At 36.2% G+C, this 24,215-nt stretch overlaps 1 protein-coding gene across 3 annotated transcripts in view; it reads right to left on the bottom strand.

Annotated features, from left to right (window-relative positions):
• Nucleotides 1-3,407: 3,407 nt before the first annotated feature.
• OTC (ornithine carbamoyltransferase) overlaps nt 3,408-24,215 on the bottom strand; it is an 82,969-nt gene continuing 62,161 nt past the window's right edge. Inside the window, exons 10-11 of one of the 3 annotated variants that reach the window (XM_036226818.1) lie at nt 5,221-5,293; nt 3,409-4,855 (exon numbers count right to left, since the gene is read on the bottom strand). In XM_036226818.1, coding sequence (XP_036082711.1) covers nt 5,267-5,293 — 27 coding nt within the window. In that variant the 3' untranslated portion in view covers nt 3,409-4,855; nt 5,221-5,266. Of the gene's footprint in view, nt 5,294-5,628; nt 23,835-24,215 lie in introns of those variants that run through there. The other 2 variants (XM_036226817.1, XM_036226816.1) reach the window with 2 other exon arrangements.

Raw genomic sequence — 24,215 nt, 5'->3', positions numbered from 1 at the left:
CACAGAAATACAAAGGATCATACAAGAATACTATGAAAAAGTATATAATACCAAAGTTAATAACCTAGAAGAAATAGACCAGTACTTAGAAAAATACAACCTTCCTAGACTGAATCAAGAACTGAAAAATCAAAATAGACAGATCAGCAGTATGGAAATTGAAACAATCATAAAAACCCACCAAAAAAAAAAGTGAAAGTCCAGGACCACATGCCTTTCACCAGTAAATTCTACCAAAAAAAAAAAAAAAAAAAAACTTAATACCAATTCCCCTCAAACTCTTCCAAAAAATCGAAGAAGAGGCAATACTTCCCAACACATTTTATGAAGTCAATATTACTCTGATACCAAAACCACAAAAAAAGAAAACTGCGAACCAATATCTCTCATGAACACAGATGCAAAAATCCTCAATATGATATTAGCGAACCGAATACAGCAACATATTAAAAAGATTATACACCACAACCAAGTGGGCTTCATCCCAGTGGCACAGTGGTTCAACATACGAAAATCGATTAATATATTCACCACATAAACAAATTTAAAAAATAAGAATCGTGTGGTCATATCAATAGATGCAGGAAAAGCCTTCAACAAAATACGGCATCCATTTATGATCCAAATACTTAACAAAATCAATTTAGAAGGAAAATACCTTAATAAAGGCCATCTATGACAAACCATCAGCCAACATTATACTTAATGGTAAAAATTTAAACACATTCCCTCTAAAATCAGGAACAAGGCAAGGGTGTCCACTATTGCGACTCTTATTCAATATAACGTTGGAGGTCCTAGCAAGTGCAATCAGACAAGAGAAAGATATAAAAGGCATCCAAATAGGAAATGAAGAAGTCAAACTGTGGATGACATGATTCTCTATATAGAAAACCCTAAAGACTCTACGAGAACACTACTAGATACAATAAGCAAATACAGTAAAGTCTCTGGATACAAAATCAATGTTCAAAATTCCATAGCTTTCCCATACTTTAAAAATGAATTGTCAGAAAAAGAAGTGGAAAAAAATAATTCCTTTTGCAATTGCACAAAAAAAGAATAAAATACGTAGGAATAAATCAAACGAAACATGTGAAGGACCTATATAATGAAAACTATAAGACCCTATTAAAAGAAATGGAAGAAGATACAAAGAAATGGAAAGACATTCTGTGTTCTTGGATTGGAAGAATCAACATAGTTAAAATAATCTTATTACCTAAAGCACTGTGCAGATTTAATGCAATCCCCATCAAAATCCCATTGGCATTTTTTAAAGAAGTAGATCAAACAGTTATCAGATTTGAATGGAAGCACAAAAGACTCCAAATTGCCAAAGCCACCCTGAGAAAAAAGAAAGAGGCAGAAGGCATCACTCTGCCCAACTTCAAATTATACTACAAAGTGACATTAATCAAAACAGCATGGTATTGGTAGCAAAACAGACAAATGGACCAGTGGAACAGAATTGAGAGTCCAGAAGTAAACCCATATTTATATGGGCAAAAATTTTCGACAAAAAAGCCAAAAACATACAGTGGAGAAAGGAAAGCCTCTTCAATAAATGGTGTCAGGAAAACTGGAAGGCTACCTGCAAAATCATGAAACTATACTGTTGTCAATCACCACATACCTAAATTAATTCAAAATGGATTAAGGACCTGAATATAAGACCTGAAACAATAATATGCATAGAAAAAAACATAGGAACTAAACTCAAGGACCTTGGACTTAAAGAGAATTTTATGAATTTGACCTCAAAGGAGAGGGAAGTAAAAGCAAAAATAAATGAATGGGACTACATCAAACTAAAAAGCTTCTGTTCAGCAAAAGAAACCATCGGCAAGGTAAAAAGGCAACCATCCAAATGGGAAAATATATTTGTAAGCAACGCCTTCAATAAGGACCTAATATTCAAAATATACAAAGAACTCATACAACTCAACAACAACAAAAAAACAAATGATCCAATAAAAAAATGGGCAGTGGACCTGAAGAGGCACTTCTCCCTAGAGGACATACAAATGGCCAACAGATATATGAAAAGATGCTCAATATCACTATCTATTAGGGAAATGCAAATAAAAACTACAATGAGATATCATCTCACATCTGTTAGAATGGCTATAATCAACAGGACAAGTAATAACAAATATTGGAGAGGGTGCGGAGAAATAGGAACCCTCATACACTGCTGGTGGGACTGCAAATTGGTACAGCCACTATGGAAAGCAGTATGGAGGCTCCTCAAAAAAACTGAGAATTGATCTACCATATGATCCAGCAATCCCTCTACTTGGTATTTACCCCAAAGACTTGAAAACCCATATCCAAAAAGATATTTGTACACTGATGTTCATAGCAGCACTATTCACAGTGGCCAGGATGTGGAAACAACCAAAGTGTCCTATGATAGATGATTGGCTAAAGAAGCTGTGGTACATATATGCAATGGAATAATACTCAGCCATAAGAAGAGATGAAATACTGCCATTTACAACATAGATGGACCTCGAGATAATCATGCTAAGTGAAATAAGCCAGACAGAAAAAGTTGAAAATCACATGATATCACTTATATGTGGGATGTGAACCTAAAATCAACAAATGAGCAGGACAAACAAACAGAGATTCATGGACATGGACTATAGGCTAGTGGTTACCAGAGGACTGCAGACTAGTGGTTACTAGTGGGGTGGGGGAGGAGGGCGGAGGTAGACGAGGTCAAAGAGGATCAAATGTAGGGTTTAGGGGGAGGGCGAAGTGGGTAAAGGAGATCAAATATATGGCAGCTGAAAGAAACTGGACTTTGGGTGGTAATTATGCAATAGAATATGCAGATGTCAAATATAATGTACACCTGAAAAATATATAACTGTATTAACCACTGTTACCCTAATAAACTTAATTAAAATTAATTTTTTTAAAGAATCAAATTAAATGAAACCAAACAAAATTAAAAACCTATGAATAAATATATATTTATCTCCATTGACCAGAGGAGTTCAAGATCATTTCTTTTTTGTGTATGCTTTTGGTTACAATGCTCTGTTCACAGAATGCCAGTTTCTTAACTAGCAATTCTGTTTCTAAAGTTACAGTGTATGTTTCACGCAAACATTGAAAATGTGAGTTGTGAGTAAACCAAATATCCACTCAAAACAAATTCTAAATGTACTCCCATACTGATAAAATGGGAAAAAATGTGAATGTTTAAAAATCATCCCATGCTATCCCTTATTGAAATTAGCAAGATGTTGGTGTTTCTTTTGAAATGTATTTGATCATTGAACTGAATGAATTATTTCAAATGTTGAAAATATTTATTTTGTTTTTATTCCATAACTTATTTTATGTTTCCAAAAATCTCAACAAATAAAATCTTAAAAGAATGATAAAAATAAAATAAATAAAATGGCCCCCAAATATGTAGTGCTGAAGTGCTGGCTAGGGTTCCTTAGCACTAAAAGACCGTGATGCGTTTTATGGATAAAATACCTTTGTTAGATGAGCTTAATTCAGGCACAAGTGATAATGCTTTTGGCCGTTAGTTCAGTGTTAATAAACCAACAATGTATACACAATCATATATCTTTAAACAGAAACAAAGATAAAACAAAGTTATGTATTTATAGGTTGATGAAAACATTGTGATGAAAGGCTTGCAGGAATCTAACCCTGTATTTTTTTCTTAGGAGTGCTGATTCAGTATGTGCTAATTCAATGTTTGCAGTGGCTTTATAGAACATAACTACTATAAATAACAAGAATAAACTATTAAATAAAAGGAAATACTTTAGGAGGTGAAAGATAGAATGCCTAGAAAACACATGAAAATTGGGATTAATAACATTATAACTAGTATTTTTCTGCCAGCTCCCACTAGCTTACAGAGCTGATTTTGTGCATCTCTTCCCAACTCCACATTCATTGGCGCCATATTGGCAGCTTGAAAGTAATCATTTTCGCTGTATTTACATCATTGAAATTGGCGAATTCTACAAATTAGAGCAAGTTGCTAAATATTTACCAGTATACCATAACTATGACTCTTCCTTTTTGTAATTTTCCCCTCAAATTCCTTTTGTGGAAGTACAGGGATCACAATGAAGTTGCCACTATCTCCATGACCTGTGGCAATGGAGAAAATAATTCTTAGGTGGATGACTGGAAATGTGTGGCAAAATTCTGTGTTTACTGCCTTTGTTTGCTTATCCCCATGTGCCTGCCATTGGGGAGTAATAGTTCCTCCTTTATCCCACCTTCATTTTCTCTCATAGCAAAATCTAAGTGGAACCTTAATAACTAAGGAATCTGAGAAATGTAGTTTCCAGGCTTTCAGTCCTTGTGGTACAAGGGAGAACTTAGAAGGTGGAGATGATACTGAATATCAGCAAACCTTATGTGACATAAGAGGAAAATAGCTATGACATTAATAAATATCAATAAACTATTCAGTAAATATTTCCTACATATCATCTATATGCCAGACACTATGCTAGGAGATTTCAAGGGGGTAATTTTCAAACTGTGGGTAAAAATCAATAGTAGGTTTTAATATTTATTATGTGGTATCCAATCTTATTTTTTAATAAAACTGAACAGAGAAGAATAGAAATAGAGTACATTACATGTAGTATGAGTAAATAGCGTTTGTTAAACTTTTATCTCAGATAAATACATGTCCACTTGTTTGCAAAATAAAATTCATTTCTTATTGTTGATTACAGTCAAATAAACTTTTAAAACATATTTTTAGGGCAAGGATCAGCAAACCTTTAATGGGTCAGATAGTAAATACACTAAATTTTGAAGGCCATGTAGTCTCTGCTGCAACTATTCAACTCTGCCTCTGTAGGGTGAATGCAATAGAGAAAATAATGAATGGACATGGATTATTCCAATAAAAGTTTACATACAAAAATCAAGAAGGTGGCTAGTAGGATTTGACTTACAGGAGCCCGATTTAGAGCAGCGCTTCTCAAACTATCTGTGGTAAAGCACAGTTTTGTTTGTTTGTTTGTTTGTTTTTATTTATTTATTCCTACCCAAGACAAGTATACAGCTTATACCATATGCAACTCATCCAAGAGAGTTCGTCCTCACCCAATCTGGCCTATGCCTTGTTCACAAGATGAGTACAATGATCATGCACTTAATATAATTCTAAATTTCTATAAATGACTGTAAATACATACTCTTGGTTTGTGTACTTACCTTATTGCAGACCGGTAACAGTTTACAGACAGGGAGCAACTGCAGTTTACAAACCACATTTTGAGAAGCGCTGCTGTAGAGAATACAAATAAATAAAATGTATTGCTCTTGTATTCAAGAGTTTTATGAGCTAATGGAAATAGGCCTGTTAACAAGTAACAATAATACAAGGTAGAATACAATATGTGCTCAAATACAAAAACTAGTTTATAGCTCATGAACATATTATCCAAGACCTGACCTACTTATCTGAAATGACCAATTGTGCTTGGTGTGTGTGTGTGTGTGTGTATCCATCTATCATGTATCAATCTATCTATCTATCTATCTATCTATCTATCTATCTACTTATCTAGATATACACACATACATATATGTGTGTTTATATACATGTATATGTGTATGTATATACACATATATAGAGGGAGCAAGATTCCAAAGAAATTATTCAATGCATACCAATCATTATTAATGTTTTTATTTGATACTCTGTGTGTTTCAGAGTTTTTTGTTTTGAATGGTGCTCTGCGAAATTTAAAAGGAAAAATTCCTCTCTTGGAATCATTTTGAACAATTCTTGGTGAATGGACTTGGAAAACATTCAATTCAATTACTGCTGGAGCTGGAGCTGACCAGCTAGAGACAGAGGCTATTGTTATTTCCATGTCAGATGGCTTGCTTCCCTCTCCAATGAAAACCATTACTCTTAATATGCTAGTAGTGAAAACCATTTAGGAAATATTTTAAGATTTATAAATATGTAATATAGTAGATGAAAGCCAGATCATAGTTTGATGAAGTCAGAATTCTTGACACTTGAGAGTTTCTGGCCATTATGCTTCTCATGTCCTTTAAAATGAACTGCTTCTTGCTCTTTCCTTTTCTTACCTTCCTAGGAGGGACTTCTGATGATAGACTGGTTTGAGAATTTAGGTACTGGAGAATCATAAAAAAATGGTAAAGCAGATTACATGGACAAGAGTTTCATAGAATCATGAGTCGTTAGATGTAGATAACGAATTCCATGTAAGCATGGATATCAAGGTGTTGATTGAAAAGACAGAGATGGGGAAGCACCGATGATATGTGATGGGAGAAGAATGAAAAAGGGAATCTTAAGGCAATTGCTGAGGACTGTGTATTTCCCTTCATAGAGTTGTTGAAATATAAATAAAAAAATAAGCTATTTAAAATTTACTTTTAGTTGTATGAAATATGCTCTTTTGAAAACAACACCATTTGAGTAATGGTTTTATAACACTAATATTATCACCTTTAAACTAGTAATATTGACTAGTAATATTTATTCTGTCCTTTTCCTTCTCGGGGTACTCAAAGAATGTTTGAAGCTGGGTTTTTGGAGTCTATAAAAGCTACTAGGTTTTACTTTGGTGAATGCAAAACCAACATGGATAATGTTGAAAGATTCCCATGAATCAGATTTCACACTTTATTTGTGCCATTATAACTTGGTTCAATTAAAATTAGGCCATTTTCCCTTTCATAATAACCTATTCAATAAGGAACAGATAAATAGCCTAACCTTAGTTTTACAAATGGATAAATTTGGGTGCAAGACATTAGATGCTTATTCTAGGGTCACTTGGTGAATTGGGTCTCCTTATTAATTAAATTGCAGATCTGGAATGAACGTCCAGTATTTTTTTTGTCCTTAAGAAAATACCCAGATGATTTCAGCAACCGTATCAGCTACAAATGTAAGAATGAAGGATGATCTGATCAACCTGCTGATGTTCCAATAGCCTCTTCATCCTAATATCCTGTCATGAATACTAGGATGCTCTCCCAGAGACATTACTCTCAAGGAAGGATCATTTGGGACTTTTCATGCTTTGAAAAAGGCTTCACCCCTGCTTATATTCTGGACTCCACCTCCAGTCTCTCCTCTCTACACATATTACACTAGGAAGATCATACCCTCAACTACTTTAAGTTAGGCCGACATTTAGGAGGGATTTCAGACATTGGATTTTATAAAATAAGATTTTTATTTTGCTCTTTTGAGGAGCAAAGACCCAGGACATATTACCAAGACAAGGATGGGACAGAAAGAGGAAAGAGTATGAATTTTGCTTGAGTTTATTTGTTTTTTATTATATTGTGAAATAGTTTAAGATTGTTCTTGACAACATATCCATGAATAAATGAGTCAGGTAGTTGTACTCTGAATCAGTTCTGCCACTAATAAGAGGAAGGTGTCACCAGCCTCTTAGGCACTCTCCCATGGGTAACAGATCTATTAGGTAGTTGTTGTCCCTCTCCCTACTAGCAGAACATGATTAATGCCATGAAGAAAGCTCAAGGGTGGTTGGAGAATGCATGTTTTATATATATATATATAAATACTTAACTGTCTAAAATCTGAAATGTATGTATTTAATTTTCTCCAGAAATAGTTTGCAATTATCTTCCCTTGTCACTGCATTTTTCAGGATTGAGAAAGCCGTTTTGTTCATGGTATACTTCAAGTTCTTGGAGTAACTGATAGCATAGATGATTCGGGAAGGATTTTTATTCTTTAATGTATTATTTTAATAAGTAAATTTAAAACAGACTATTCCTCCAGGTTAATTGGTTTTGTGACATTCCATTGAGTCCCTATAGTTTATATGATAAGGCTGACTCTATTGGAAGGGTTACCTGCCTGGCCAGAGGAAATAATAATCATTGTTGTACCTAAACTTATTCCCAGTATTGACTCATTTTCCCAAATATATCAGCACAATCTTATTTGCCTTGATCAGTGATATGGCAAGAATGATCAGTGATCTGATTCAAGAACTATTCCAAATTCTGTTCCTGGTTCTTCTAAGGTGAGAATGCAAACTCAGCATCTGGCAAACAAGTTATAACCTTTTTTATGTCACAGATCTGTTGATCCAGGTCCTCTGAGATGGGATTAGTTGTGTATGAGATTTATTGAGAGAAAGGCTTGTGAGGGGAAAATAAATGGGGAAGGCAGAAAAGGAGAGGCTAGGAGAGCCATCAGACTGAGAAGGATATCTGATCTGATTCCCTACAGAGGAGAGAGGAAAGGAAGATTAGGCGGAAGAGTCTTAGACTTCAGTGCATTTTTAAGAGAGTTCTACAAGGCCAGTGTCCTAGATTCAAAGTTGTCTGTCAGAGTTGTCCCACAACTCCCAGGAACACACTTGCCTTAGTGTACCTGCCATGTTCATTCACTGCCTTGGGAGCCACTGGAGCTCTCAACCAGGTACAGTTTGACAGTCAGAAATCTAAGAGGGGCATTCTCATGGCTGCCAGTCTATTCCTTGCACTACACAGATCTACTTCTCAAAAATTCAAGAGCAGATCCTCCATGGTTCCCATGCACCTCTCTTACTGAGGGGATCCTCAGAAAAGAAGGGTTACATTCCCTGTTGCTGCAGTTAGTCTTGGAGCTGTGATTGATAGTCATCCTCTCCCTCTACTATCTATTCTAAATTTCTCTCACCATCAGCTATCACGTTTATAGGTTTTACTGGCTTTATCTGGTGGTATAACCCAAATTTTCATTCCTGAAAGGTCTGAGCCCTTGGTAATCATATTCTTTTGAGGCTAGAGTTACTACACTTGCCCATTCATAGTCATAATTGATTAAGAGAGTAGCAAGAGGTGCCCAAATGTATCACCTGAGTAACACACACATTCCTCTCTGCTGCCATTATGTAAAAGAAGCCTTACTTCCTCCTAATGATCAGCATCCATTACTCTTGCTATGATTGTGACTCTTCTTATTGTTTGCTGGTCCCTGGGCATAAAGAGTCCAAAGTGTCCTGGTGGTGGCCATAGCTCGTAGTTCAATGGGACACATCCTGCATTCTCTGGCAAAAGTATGCCCTTATTGGGGACCATGACCACCATCCTTTTTGTACCCAGAGTTGCTGGAACTGGAAGCAGAGTCCTCATACGGTAAGTAGAACCACTAATGGTTCTACCCTTTGGTCTCTGGATCCATATATTCTTCCTACTTGGGACACAGGACCAAAGAGAGGTCTCCGATTTAATATCTACACTGTATCCTAAAAAGTACCCCTTCTTTCAGAGTGTTGCCTCAAAACTGGCAATTTAGTTATTCCTTTCAAAAGCCATTCCAGTGAGTCCGGCTTACTCTGGAGAGTGTAGTATGTGATACAACCAACAGATGCTGGTCATGGGTTCTCTCCCACTCTTCATTTGCTGTAAAATGGGTCCCCTGGTCAGATGCTATGTTATGTGGAATTCTATGCTTGTGGATCAGGCCTCCATAATCCCCTGGACAGTGGTACTGGCTGAGGCTCTACAGGCAGGAAAGGTGAATGCATGCCTGGAATAAGTATCTAACCCTATAAGGACAAACTTACGACCATTCTACGGTGGAGGGGGCTCAGTATTGTTGACTTGACACCATATAACCAAGAGATAGTGCCTCATCTGGAAGCTCATTATGGGTCTCTGTTGCCAAAATGTTGAACATTCAGAGGTAGCAGTAGCTAGATTGGCTTTGGTAGTGGGAGTCAGTGTTATCAGCCTACATGTGGGCCACTGTGGCCACTTCCTGAATATGCCCATTATGCCAGTTCTGGGGTGGCTGTTGACAAATTCTAGCTGCTGTCAACTGGCTGAGTCATTTTGTCTACTCAGTTATTCATTGCCTCTTCTGTGGTGGGTGCTTTCTGGTGGACATTTACATGGAACACAAAGATCTTCACTTTTTTTTTTACCACTCCTGTGTTTCTATTCATATGTCTTTACCCCAGAACACCTTGTATCTGATCTTGTAGCCTTCCCTTCCAGGCTATTGACCACTTCCCATGAATCTAAATATTCTCATCTCAGACCACTGTTTCTTGCATGCAAAATGGATGACCAGATACACCACCTCAGCTCCATGCATTGGGAAGATTTTCTCTCTCATTATCATTCACTCCTAAATGTGGTGTAATATATCCACTCTCCATTTTCAGATTCAATCACACACTGAGCCAAACCATCTATAAACCAAACAAGAGTTTTATTCTCCTCCTTTCACTGTTTGTATGAGGACCTTCCCCCATAGGTCTACAGGTCAAGCCTTGGTGGGTCACTGATACAACTCTTATGAATGACTTGAGGATCTGAGCTACTTCCTCATGCAATTTACTTGTGTCCTCTAGTGTTGCTTGGGCCCCATCCTGGATGTACCATTTCCATGTTATTATGGACTGATGCTAGGTCTCTTTGACCTTGTGACTTGACAGTTCAGAAAGAACTTAACACATAATGGATAGCTCCAGCTACACAGTTCTTGGTGCATGTGGTCAAACGTTTTGTCTTTACCAGGGCCTAGTAACATACCAGGACCTGTTTCTCAAAAGGCACATCATTTTTTCTGCTGTAGATAGCATACTTTTATTCTAGATTCCCAGGGACTACATTGTTTTTCTCCTGCTGGAGCTTACCATACTCTCCATACTATATCTATTTCCACCACTGACACTTTTAACACCATAAGGTCTGCTGGATTATATGGCCCAAATGGCAAAGTTGCTGATATTATAGCCTGGACCTGCTGCAGAACCCTTATCTGCTCTGGGCCATACTTAAACCTGGCAGTCTTCCATGCCAGAGGAATATTTTTAGGAGTGCAATGTGCTTTGGGTCTGTCCAGAACCCAAAGAAGTCTACCAGATGCTGTGCTTCCTTCTCTGTGGTAGGGAATGTACGATTCAGCACTGTTTTTACTTTTGAGGGGATATTCGGATATTCCAACATGTCCCTGACCCTTGGACTCATCCACTTGGATTATTACCGATGAAATCTTTAGCACTTAAGTCACCACTTTGTACCAGGGACTACCTCTGCTCTACCTACCAACCAAGACAGTGTCATCTTAACCTGCAGGGCAGTAAGTGACCAAGTTCTAATTCCACAATTTACTACCTATATTCTCAGACCACTTCTGGTGCCACTTATATATTCTGGATCCTATAAGAAGTAGATGCCACAATGGAGCTAACCATGCAAGAGATTTATTAAGGATAGTGCCTATGAAGTAATATGGGGAGAGAACTGGTGGAGGCTGAAGACCTCAAAGCAGATCTGACTCTAGGTAAAGGATCCAGAGAAGGTATAAAGAAGGTATAAAAGTTAGGTGGAAGCATCTTAGACTGCAACACACTTCTGAAGGAGTTCTACAAGGCTATCAGAGAGTCCCTAAACCAGAGGTGCTGTCAGAGAAGTTCTGCATCACTGGCTTGCAGCAGGCTGTGGGAAGTGTAGCCTTGGCATCAACACAATGATAGATTTCAGAGTGTAACAGCTGGGCTATCAGTCACTTATGGTCCACACTGTAGGAGATTTGAGAGATCTATTTCTCTTTACAGAAAAAATACTAAATACACGTGTAAAAATGTGTGTAATTTCATGGGGTTCATGAAGCCTCTCAAGTCTGTTCCTTGGAGTCCATGAACGGTTAAGAAGACCTGTTTTCAGAATTTATTGCTGATCTCATTTAATGAGAATAGCCTGATGTGGGCTTTTATCTGAAAGATAAACAACACATTATACAAAACAATAATGGGGATGTAGAGTACAGTATAGGGAATATAGTCAATATTACTGTAATGGCTATGTATAGTGCCAGATGGGTACTAGAGTAATTGAGGAGATCACTTTATTGACTATATAAATGTCCAACCAATGTGCTGTATACCTGAAACTAATATAAAGTTTTTAAAAAAGACATAAATTCCTTAAGGATGTATTATAGCCTCTTCAGCCTCTTCATTAAAAGAGAGGAGGCTGTATCCTCTTAATATAATGCACAGTACTAATACATTGTAAATAATATGGTATGTTGGATGGATATCCAATAAAGATCCCAGCCAAAGTAGTCTCTTTTGGGAGATAGTTTTAGCAGTAGGACTGGGAAACAGCAATGCATTTTCAATCTCTTGAAGCCCTCTCTTGTCTCCCAGTTTGGCAGAGCAGATATTTGGTGAATCCACCAATAACAGAGAGTTAAGACCTTTGTTCTAATAAAAAAGATGCCCAATTCCTTTAATCAAATAAAATGTTTTCAAAATATAATTACTCTTTAGTGAGCAGTGTAGTTGAAGCAGTACAGTGGAGTACATTTTCAAATCTATACAAAGGATAACCTTGGGAAACCCAATTAATTTCCATGCTTTGAATTTCCCTACATTTTTAATGGTGAAAAACTAAATGCATTCATTTATTTATTTATCTATTTATTTTTAATTGAGATAAAATTTCTATACCTCAAAGTACACACATATTAAAAGAACAGCTCAATGAATTGTTACATATACTCATTTCACCACCAATCAGATTAAGATATAGAACACTTCTAGAACTCCCAGAAAGCTCCCTCATGCTCCTTCCCATTCAGTATCCATCCACATAAAAGTAACCACTATTCTGACTTCTATAGCCATAAGTTAATTTTGCCCATCCTTGAACTTCATGGGACCCTTTGTGTCTGGTGTTTTCCACTATGCATTATATCTATGAAATTCATCTTTGTTTTTTTGGATATACTTCATTTATTTTCATTGTGTGGTATTCCACTGCATGAATATACAATCATTTAATGACCCATTCTGTTGATGGACATTAGGGCTGTTATCAGTTTGGGGCTATTATGAAAAAAGCTGCTTTGGATTCTTGAACAACTCTTTTGGTGGACATAATCACTCATTTCTCTTGAGTGTATATCCAGGAGTGAAATTGCTGGGTCATGGGACACATGTATGTTCAGCTTTCCTAGATATTGCCAAATAGCCTTGAAATATGGTAGCACCAGTTTACGTTCCCATCAGCAAGATGTAATAGTTTTAGTTTTACCCTATCTTATCCTGTCCTCATAGACATTAGGTGTTATAATTCCTTTAAATGTCAGCCATTCTGGTGGGAATTCCCCACTTTTAAGTAAGACTAACTGAGCTGTTATCAGTCAGGAAAAAGGCACATTAGTGCTCTCAGAGCCTCTTAGAGAGCTTGAGGTACATGTACCCTGCTAGATACACAGGCTTGTGATGTGGATTTGTTTTACTATTTATTATAGTATCCTTTGTTCTTCGGAAGCAGGCCTGTAGAATAACAAAAGAGTTTTATAAGTACAAAGGCCCTTAGAAAAGCCACTATAAGTGATTCCAAGAAACAATGTCAAGTCGAGTCTCTGGCCCAAATCGAAGTGGTGCAAGGAGGAAAGTGGTCACTTCATGGTCCAGAGAAGTGGTCAGCTCCAGAGGAAGTAATGGATCATGTATTTTATTACTGAGAATAACTGTCTACTCTTACTTAAATATGTGTAACTTTCTCTCAATGGCATTTAAAGGATAATAATTTAATTATAAAAGAACTTGGACTTTGTTAGGTCAGAGAAAAAGAGATGTTTATATCTGCAAGGTTTTGCTGTTATTAAGCTTTTACTGATGAAAAAGGAAACACGGGGAAACCATTAATAATTATAACTAAGTAGTTTCTCTTTTTTACTATCAGACCCATGAACAGGAAATGTGTTTGTTTGATCCATTAATCTGTAAATCAAGATTTGAAGACAAGAAATGTATATCAAGCATCTCCTTTAATGCTTTCCCTTAACTAGTCTCACCCTATAAAACTGCCTTGGTTTGTTTATGGGGCTCTATTTCCCAAGGTATCAAGATAATTAAAAAATGAGAAAACATTTATTCATTGCTTTCTTGTGCTAGGTAAGGAGCTAGAGGTCCTTGCATCTATTATATTTATGCTTCACACCAAGTATTTTGCTTAAGTTCTCATCCCTGTGAAGCTAAAATATATTTTATTGAAGATAGAACTGTTGAGGCCAAGAGGTGACTTGACCTGCTTTTATATGTTTCATGATAATTTCAAGTTCAAAGTGTTTATTCTTTCTCTTTGAGTTTTTGATTCAACTTCCAAGTCTTGTCAGTTTTCTCTTGGATCGTCTTCCATTTCCACACCTGCCACTCTAGTTCAAAGAACAAAATAGCCATGAAACTGGTTTCCCAAATAAGTCTACACAGTATACGAGATCAATGTTGATGAAACACTGCTTTTATTATGTCCCTTTCTCATGCCAATCTGTTCAATGTCTCCCCAAATCCTGCAGGAAAAAGTCTAAACTTGGTAGCTTATTAATGGAGATGCTCCTAAGTTTTGCACGAACATATTTTTCCAAATATTTGCACACACAAATCCTCCATTTCAAACAATATGGACTACTCACTAACCATCACACAAGAATTCCCATCTCACACATTCCCATCTCATACACTTGCTCACAGTCCTGCCAACCTCAATGCCCTCCTTTTTCTTTGCCTATCCAGATGTTACCAGCCCTTCAATGATGGAATCATATCTAACCACTGACCTGAAGAGTTTCATTATCAGTCCTGAAGAAGGTATTTTCTCCTTTCTCTGAAGTCTTGTGGCATTTCACAGTTGTATCAGGAGGACAGGAAATTATTTACAGAACAACGGAATAAAAGGTGGCATGGTAGATTCGAAAATAAATTATATACTTCTTGAACCAAAAAAGCTCAAAATGTGAGATGACAATATAAATGGAAATTTTAATTAGGAAATTAAAGATATATTAGTAACATTTTTGAGCGTGTACAATGTAGCAAGCCATGAATTATTTTTCCTGGGCTTGCACATTTATTTCTATAATTAGCCACTGTTATTATCCTCTATTTACAGATGAGGAATCTGAAGCTTAGAGATGTTAAAGGATTTAGCTAAGGTCATTCAGCTAATAAGAGGAGAGATGAGATTTAAATAGCCCATATTCCTATCCCTTAGGCTATAGTACACTTAACATGTGATCTCAAGTTCCAATTGCTCCAGGAGGGAGACAAGGAGACTGGGGGGATATAACACATTGAAAGACTAATAGTAAGGTGAATACAGTGAAACAGAAAAGGGCAAGAATTAACAATGGAGGAATAAAAATATGGAGTAAAGTATAAGTCAATAAATAGGGCTTAGGATTCTGGAGCCAGTTCTGTCAACATTTGTCTTCCAGGGCCCTCCTTTTACAAACATATTTGTTGTAGATTCTTAAATGGTCCAAATTCAGTCAGATATTTGGTTCTCAACTTTAAAGATGTGGAAATGTCATTTTATTGGTTTGTCAACAATTGAGTATACTTTAAGGGCTAATTCATGCCAACCAACTATCAAAGAGATCAATGGATAAAACAGATAACAGTCTATTCATACACAATGATGTTTATTTTATAATACACTGCACACATAGCTGTCCTCACAGAATACTCCTAATGGATGTGTCCTATAAATGGCTTCTCATTGTATTTATAATAAAATTCAAAATTCTTGCCTTGACATCAAATGCCTACATTGACTAACTCCTGTTCATCTTTCCAGACTTGTTTTTTGTTCTTCTATTCCTTGATCACCATACTCTAGCTATACTCATCTTTGTCCAGTTCCTTGAAGAAGCCAACACCTTTTTCACCTCAGGGCCAACCTGTATACTATTTCTTTTCACTGAAATACTGTTTTCTTCCATTCTTCAGTTAATTATATGGGGATCAAAAATTAAATACCTTAATTTTTTTTTATTGACCTTGGTTAAAGAAGTGTAATTTTTACAATTATATTTAATGAAAAACCTTGAGGGGAGATAATCTTATTAGCATAAGAACTTTGAAAATTAATTCAAAGTGTCATGATGGTTGTACAAGTCCAGAGAGATAACAAAGAGAAATTAGAGGACATTTATATTCTAGTGACCACATAAAACGGCATTGTTGGAAAAATAGCCAGTAGGGGCGTAAGTTTTTAAAAATAAAGACATGTGCTTTGTTCCTTATTAATGGGATAGGATCTTTAGTAAGATGTTCTATAACAAGGCTTATAAATACAAAATGTCTAGTGTAACTTTTGCTTATAAAATATAGTTTTTATAGCAACTCGTAGTTGTTTGCTTAAGTATAAAATATTTTTTTTGTAATAAAAAGTGGAACAGGCTCACGTAAGCAGTAAATGGACTTACCAGTCTTACAGCTCAGCCTATAACTGAAAAGAACTGGCATCACCTCAGAAAAAAATCTGATCCATTGAAAAACTCAGGTTCCTCAATTATTCTCATTATTCAGGACTCAGTTTTAAGGTGATTTTCTCTGAGACGCTTTCTCTGGGCAATGTATTTAAAGCAGCACTACTCAAATTTTGGGAAATCACTTGATAAAACTACGGAGACCCAGGATCTACCTACTTCTATAAGCCAGGGCCTCTGTATTATCTATTAGCTCTCCAGATGATTCTGATATTCACTGAAGTTTGAGAACTGTTGATCCAAATGTGTACTTTTTCTTTTGTCCTTGGATCTCTACTAGAGTATCCTATTTGTTTCCTTCACAGATCTTATTTCATGTGGTTGTCTGTCTCCCCTACTAGACGATAAGCACCATGAGGGCAGGGATCATGTCTTTCTTTTTCATTACTATATCTCTCAGTGCCCAACACACTGTGTGGCACAAAGCTGAGACTCAAAATAATAGATGGTTTTATATGTACAGGATGGATAAAAATAAATTTCAATACAGATTTTATCAGTTAGTGGAGAGCCAAGACTTGCTTTATAGAAGTGAATCATAAAATTTTTATTTTTCACCACAATATTTTGGGGAAATATTTCTAAATAATACAGATAAAATCAGAGTAGAGTTAGCTATTACTGGTTGAATCAGGATTGGATGTTTCAGAGTTTTTCCCATGTGACGTTCCTTGGATCCCTGAAGGCAGTATGGGGCCTTGCTTCACAATGGGTGGTCCCTGAACCAGCAGCATCAGTGGGTGGTACAAAAGGGTTGGTGGGTAAAATTGCTGACACCTTAGCACGAACCAAAAGTCATTTTATTCTTCACTATCACAAGCAGTTTTTTTTAAAAGACAGATTCACTTACTAAGGTCTTTGATGAAGCAGTAAAGATTATTAATGCTAAATTTCAACCCTTAAATACACATCTCTTTAATATTCTGTGTGATGACATGAGAAGTAAACATTAAGCCTTTCTGTTGCATGAGGAAATATGATGATCAAGAAGCACTTGTGCAATTCTTTGAGTTATTGAACTAGCCACCTTTTGTATGGTACACAAGTTTTAATTGAAAGAAAGAAAAAATAACTCACAAACTATGGTCATTAGGACTTAGGTATTTGGTAGACATCTTCACTAAAATGAATGAGGTAAACCTGTCATTTCAAGGAAGGTAACTAACAGTATTTTTTGCCAAAGATAAAATTTGAGCTTTCAAAAGAAAATTAGATTTGTGTAGAATTTATATCTGCTTCAGAATACCTAAAAATCTTTCTAATGAGACAGACAGTTTTATTAATCCATTTGAGCTGCTATAACAAAATATCATGGACAGGGTAGCAGATATTTACTTCTCATAGTCTTAGAGGTTGGGAAGCCCAAGATCCAAGGTGCCAGTATGGTCATGTTCTGGTGAGGACTCTCTTCCTGGTTCATAGCTGATGCCTTTTCATTGTGTCCTTACATGATGGAAGGGGCTAGGGAGCTCTGTGGGGTACTAATCCTATTCATGAGAACTCCACCTTCATGACCAAAGTTCTCACCTCCTAATATCATAATCTCTGGGGGTTAGAATTTCAACATATGAATTTCAGGGGGATACAAATATTCATACCATAGCAGTGGTGATATTAACAATTGTGATTTTTAAATTTTTAAATAATGTAATGTGCTATTATTTAGAATATCTACATAATTCAGTGGACTAATATTTTCCAAATGATTAATGTGGAATCACACATGGGTAAAAGATACATTCAAAGTACAAAATAGACATGAAGTTTAATGTAACAGTGTAGAAAAGTTCATCAATGTAGTTTCAGATTCCACATTGCAACTAATCTTTATGGAGCTATCATTTGTGGAGTTTCAGTGTAACAGCAAAGAATATCCATGATTATTTGAAAAAACTAGAGCTCCCTTTTTAAATACTTATCTGTGTGAGGCCGAATATTCTCCAAAACAACATAGCGCCACAGATAGAATGCAGAAGTAGATATGAGAATTAAGCTGCCATTTATTAAGGCAGCCATTGAAGATGTGAAAAATTATAAAACAATGTCAACCACTCTATTCAGTAATTCTTTTGGGAAAATAGTTATTTTTCATAAAAATATGCTAACCTATAATTGATTTACTAATGTTAAATTAAGCAATAAGAAAATATTTCTAACATTTCTGTTTTAATTTTTAATGTGTATATATGGACAGATATATTCCATAGAAACAAAAGCTCTTGAAGATAATTTATGAGCATGTAAAGAAGTCCTGAGATTGAAACTTTCGAGAACTGTTGCCTTAAGAACAGTTTGAAATTGCTTCCTTTGAGCAGTTCTAGCTTCAGACAAAGGTGGATAAACCCTGATGAGTTTTCCCTAATCCCTTTCCCTTTTTTTCAGTTAGACCCCAAGTCCAACAATTGTCAAATGTATTTGATTCATTTCGTGTAAATATACATTCCTGCCATGTTTTTCTAAGCAGAGTTTAGTCACCTTGTTTAGGTTTTCAGACTTGCTGTCATCTATGATTCGGTATGGCAAAAATCCAAATTGCTCACGGGGGTCTCATATTCACAAACCAGCTTCTAGAGAGAGATGGCACAACTGATGCATCAGCTACTGGGTTCTGCTAACTTCAGAATACAAGCTCATTCCTTACACTTTTTTGGACACCAGGTATTCTACTCAATGCATTTCTGATGCTGGGATATAATTTTGTTATAAAAGGCCAGAGAAAACTTATATAGTGTTAGAAATAATGGATCAAATGAAAGGGAGCTAATATTGACTTAACACTTGCTCTAAGTCGAATACTCTTATATATGTTACTTCATTTAATCCTCCCAGTAACACTAGGAGATGGGCATTATTCCCGTTTTGCAGATAAGGAAAGGAGGATTAGACAGCTGTTATATAGCAGAGGAGGAATGAAACCCAGGCCTTAGTGGCTCCAGAGATATTAATAGTCAGAGGATTTGTGTTGTGTCAAATGCTTTATGGTGGTACTTTGCAGATGTGGGGATGAATACACCTCATATAATTCTTTAGAATTGTCTCAGGCCAGTGATTCTTAAAGTTTTGTCCCTGGACCAGCAGCATCAGCATTCCTGAGAACTTGTTAAAAACACCATTTCTCAGGCCCCAATCCAAAACTGCTGAGTAAGAGTCTTTGGCAGAAGCCAGAAAGCCAACACGAAGGGCAAACCAACTAAACAGCTGCCAGGGTTGCCAATCTAGATAGGTACTATAATATCACAGAAGTAAACTAGAAATATTGTTAGTTAAGTCAGATCTACTCTTCTCTGAGGAAAATAAATTGGTTTCTTATTTCATACAATTAGTAAATTCCTCGTTATGAATTTGAAAATGTGACAGAAAAGAATATTTGTTATGTATAATGTTCTGCTTCCTTCTAAAGAAAGGCCGATCTTGGTAACCAGAAAAGTTTTTGCTTGCTAAGCACAGCATTTCACCACTTGTCACCATATAGCCTCTTACCCTCCTATTCTGCCCTTGATATCCAAAGGATGAGCAATAATAGTACAGACCTCTGAAAAATCTGATTTATAGATCATTTTAGATTAGTTTCCCTAGAAACAGAGCCTGAGATGGGGATCCTTGTGCAAATAATTTACTGAGGAAGCATTCTAAGAAGAAGGGAAACAGTTTAGCAGCAGGGAAAGCTAATCGAAGATCTGGTTACAGATACTACTTCAGCCCGATCCCATGGGCAACTCTGGCACATGAATTTCACCACAGAGTTGGTCCTGACTGGAAAGAAGGGAGCCAAATTTTGGTACTTCTTCACTGATGGTGGACTACTGGTGGTGAGATGAGGGTGACAGTCTAAACTCCTGGGCTAAGTTGTTCCTGGTGGCTGAGGGGTTTGCTCTTTAGAAAAAGAGGCAACTGTGAGCCATTAGCAGCTAATCCTGACAGTAGCTGGGGGATGGGCAAACCCAGGTAAAAGGAATCTGGATGGGGCACCAACAGCATTTACTACATGAATGTTCTTTAGATCTCTATTCATTTCCCTGGGTATCTATATCTATACCTGCCTCAGGTGTGAACTCTCCTCTCTATTCCTTGACCACACAGAACCATAGTCCTGGACCAGCCAGCTTCCTATTCCTGACTCAGCCTATGAGGTAAATCAAATCTAGCTGCTACATTTGCAGGATCCCAGATAGTTTGCAGAGGAGTATTGAACATATGCCTTGTCCCTCCCTATAGAATATATTTGTATCTTAGGAACATTTTTTGGTGATTTCCTGTTTTCTTCTTTTGTAAAATGAAGGGGTAGTCTGGATTATTTCTAAGCCTCGTTACAGTTTAAAAATTCATTTGCCTAATGACTTTGCTCCAAAAGGCAGTTGTCATTGTGCTTGCATTTCCTCTGGAAATGAGTTTCACAAAAACATTGATTAGAAACTGAGTCTGGTGTCATTGATATAAATTGGGCACTATTAAAACTATGAAAGAATTTAAGTTTAGATCAGGGAATTCACTTCCATATGTTCTGACCAAGATACTTTTATAAATAATCGACATTAAGTTTTCTGGATAATTATTAGAGGTGAATTTCTTGAAAATATAAAAGAACTGAAGAGTCGATGTCAAATTTCTGCTTCAATGATCTGTGTCATGTATTTGCCACACAAAGATGGACAGACACTATTTTGGAGTCCTAATGAAACTATGGCAGAAACTGAAAGGGAGCTAAGATACCAAAGGCAAGATACCAAAATATCATTGGAATGCCTCTATGTGTCTCATTTTAATCAAATACAAGGTGATATATATTTTTAATCCTGTTGTAAATAGTCGATGGTAGGGCCACCCCGACCAGATACTGTCCCTTTGTGTGACTTAAAGCATGTATTCAACCTTACGAAATATTGAAAAGTGTCCCCTCTAGGTAGAAAACTTAGAAAAAAGGTTACACCTTCCTCCTGGCCTGTAAGAAGGCATAAGACTTAGTAACTGAAGGACAGACCAGATTTCAACCCTCACGCATACCTTTCACCTGAGATCTTTGCACAGAGCACAACTTGCATGTCAGTATATGGTGTTCTTGGTTATAGGAGTCTGATCATCGTGACTTAACTGATGTCTCATCATTTGATATGGCCTTTCATATTGGTTAAAAGACATCATCAATCTTACAAAATTACATGTCTTAAGATGTGCTTCAACCATCTCCATAATCTAAACATTGATGAGAGTTTCTAAGACAAAAAGGCCCCCCAAAAGAATGTGGTTACCGTGTGTGTGTGTGTGTGTGTGTGTGTGTGTGTGAAGCTTTGCCTTGGAACTTTAGCACTGGGCCAAGGGGCTCCTGCCATTTTAACTAAGATTCTAGGGTCACTTGCTTGCATATGAACTCTAATGTTGCACTGCCATATTAATCTATGCAGATCTTTCTGCCTGGGAGTTTAATAATAGTCAAATCATTAGCATAATACCCATTAGAAATATCTGACATTTAATTATTTTTCTAAAGTTCCTGGAAAGCTATCACTGAGAAAAAAAACAACTGATGATTCTTCTCTGACATAGAAATTATTGTACTGTAATCACTTGATGTTTTTACTTCCAATTTATAGCAGAAAAAGCCTGGAAGAAAGGAACTCTTTGGCAAGTTACATTGATGAAATGGGAAGGATCTATTATGTACATTAGAGACCCAAGGGTCATTGCTGGAGTTTTTGTTGATTTTTGTTGTCACAGTAGTTACAGAGAGAAGCAAATGAGGGAGAAATGGGTGAAACAAAATGGATAAAAATAGCTTTGGAAAAATTAAGGCTAAATTTTCCTTTCCTGTATTTTTTTTTATTCTTGATAATATAAATAATGTATTCTTAAGATGAAAAGTTAAGAAAGCAAATTTATAGAGATTTGGTTTAAGAAAGATGTTTAATCATGTGTACATTGAAAAAGAAAGCTTGGGATATTTTTGAAGTAAAGTGACTACATTTTGGCAAGAAAATTATTACAAGTTCTTTCTGATTAGAGAAGATTATACTTTCCATTTGATTCAAAGAATAACCAGTAAACAGATGAGGGCTCATCACCATGGGGGACCAATTACAGAGTGCATGTAGACAGTTTGAGGGGCCCACAATCTACATAGCACCCTCTGGTTAAATTGTTCCTGTACACTCTGCTGAAAGACTGATAGTCCACTAAACTCTACTCTTTCTTTCTTGAATGCTCCCAATGAATTACCAAACGTGAAAGTCACCCTTGATATTTACTATAAAAGATGATTTTTTCCCTGTAACATTATGAGCCTTTTTTCCCTACAAAATATGTTTTATTGCATCTTCATTGCAGATCTAATTTGTAATTCATATCTTACCCATTTAAGTCATAGCTATCTGCTGAAAAATATCAGTCATCCAGCCTGGAAACATTCTTTTAATAGTGGAGGTAGAATGTAAAAGTAATTACTTTTTTTGTCCTCTGTAAAATACATTATTTTTTTAAAGTTCCACTTATGTTGTTTAAATTTTTAGCAAAAAATTCAAATTATGTCATAATAATTTAACATTTCAAATTTTAGTCACCCCCAAGAGACACCTAGCTTTAAGTACACTGTAATAATATAGCAATGGAAGTTTTGATTATCCTAAAGAAAAATTGAAGGAAAAATAGGCTAAAGTATGGCAAGTAGCGGATTTATGGAAATATCCAGTGTGTGGTATGAGTAGATGCATGAAAGCACAAATAGGAGAAATTAAATTGCTCCTACTGGAGAATGTGAACCTACAAAAATGTCACTCTAATAGCTCTTACATTCGTAGCCATGTATCCATGGTTTTACCACTTGTTTACAAAGGCTTCTTTAGTCTTGTAACATTAAGTATTCATTATGGAAAATAGATGAGTGCTCTAGAAGGGCCCTCCTTTCCACAAATGACTGGAAAAAATTCCAGAGTTTGAGCATAGTTATAGCTGTATACTAAGAATTTCATCATCTGCCTCCATAAGTAAATATCTGTCTACCTCATTTGCCTGATGATTGCACTATATCAGTTAAGATGGATCATTTGGTTTTTTTGTTGGTCCTGGGGGATATGAACACAGCCCATAGATCTACCAGCTGCTGACTGCCTGGTAAATGTTTACTCATAAATTAGTGTGGGTGATAATTTATTAAAATAATAAGCATAGATTAGATTTAATGGCTTAGACATTATGCATTATGAACACAGTATTTTATATTAGTTGAAGCAAATGTATATGATACCCAAATGTATCTCAGAAATTGTGAATTAGAGAGTTTAAACCAAGTCAAGTCATATATCAACACTTAAATTAAGTGCTTTAGGAAAGTTGCACCATGGTAAAACGATATCATATTGTTCACATATACCATGTATTGGGATTTATTTCTTGGATTCTCTTCCCCTTCCCTTATAAACTACTCATTTTGTCACTGAAGAACATTGTTTCTCTCTTGACAACCATCACAGCATTAAAACTTTGGCTTCTGGAGCTGAGGTGAATAATCTGTCAGCAGGGACACCATGACAGCCTAGCATGACACAACAAAGAAAGAGAAAGAAATGGGTAAACATTAATAAGAGTCTGCTTAGAGACCTAAGGAAGGGGAATTGGATTGTAAATTCAAAAGCCTGTGGTTAAAATGTGTTTTCCCAAGGAAATGATAAGGGGATAGTTCCAATCTAATATTTATTTTTATTTAGATAAAGGAAGGGCAGGACATATCAGACTGACCTAAATGTATGCACAAACATCATGTTTACTTAGGCTTCATTCCAGGGTTAGTGGGTAAGAGAGTTGACATGAGATACTATAGTGGTAGCCATGATTAGATTTTCTGGTCATAAGTGAAACCTAGGTATTGGCTGAGTTTAGAGAAATATTATCCCTTCAACCCTCATGTTTGCACTGT

This window comes from Rousettus aegyptiacus, unplaced genomic scaffold, assembly GCF_014176215.1.
Source record: "Rousettus aegyptiacus isolate mRouAeg1 unplaced genomic scaffold, mRouAeg1.p scaffold_m13_p_9, whole genome shotgun sequence".
Taxonomy (NCBI): domain Eukaryota; kingdom Metazoa; phylum Chordata; class Mammalia; order Chiroptera; family Pteropodidae; genus Rousettus; species Rousettus aegyptiacus.
Note: the sequence above shows the minus strand (reverse complement) of the source record. Positions and strands in the feature narration are given on the sequence as shown.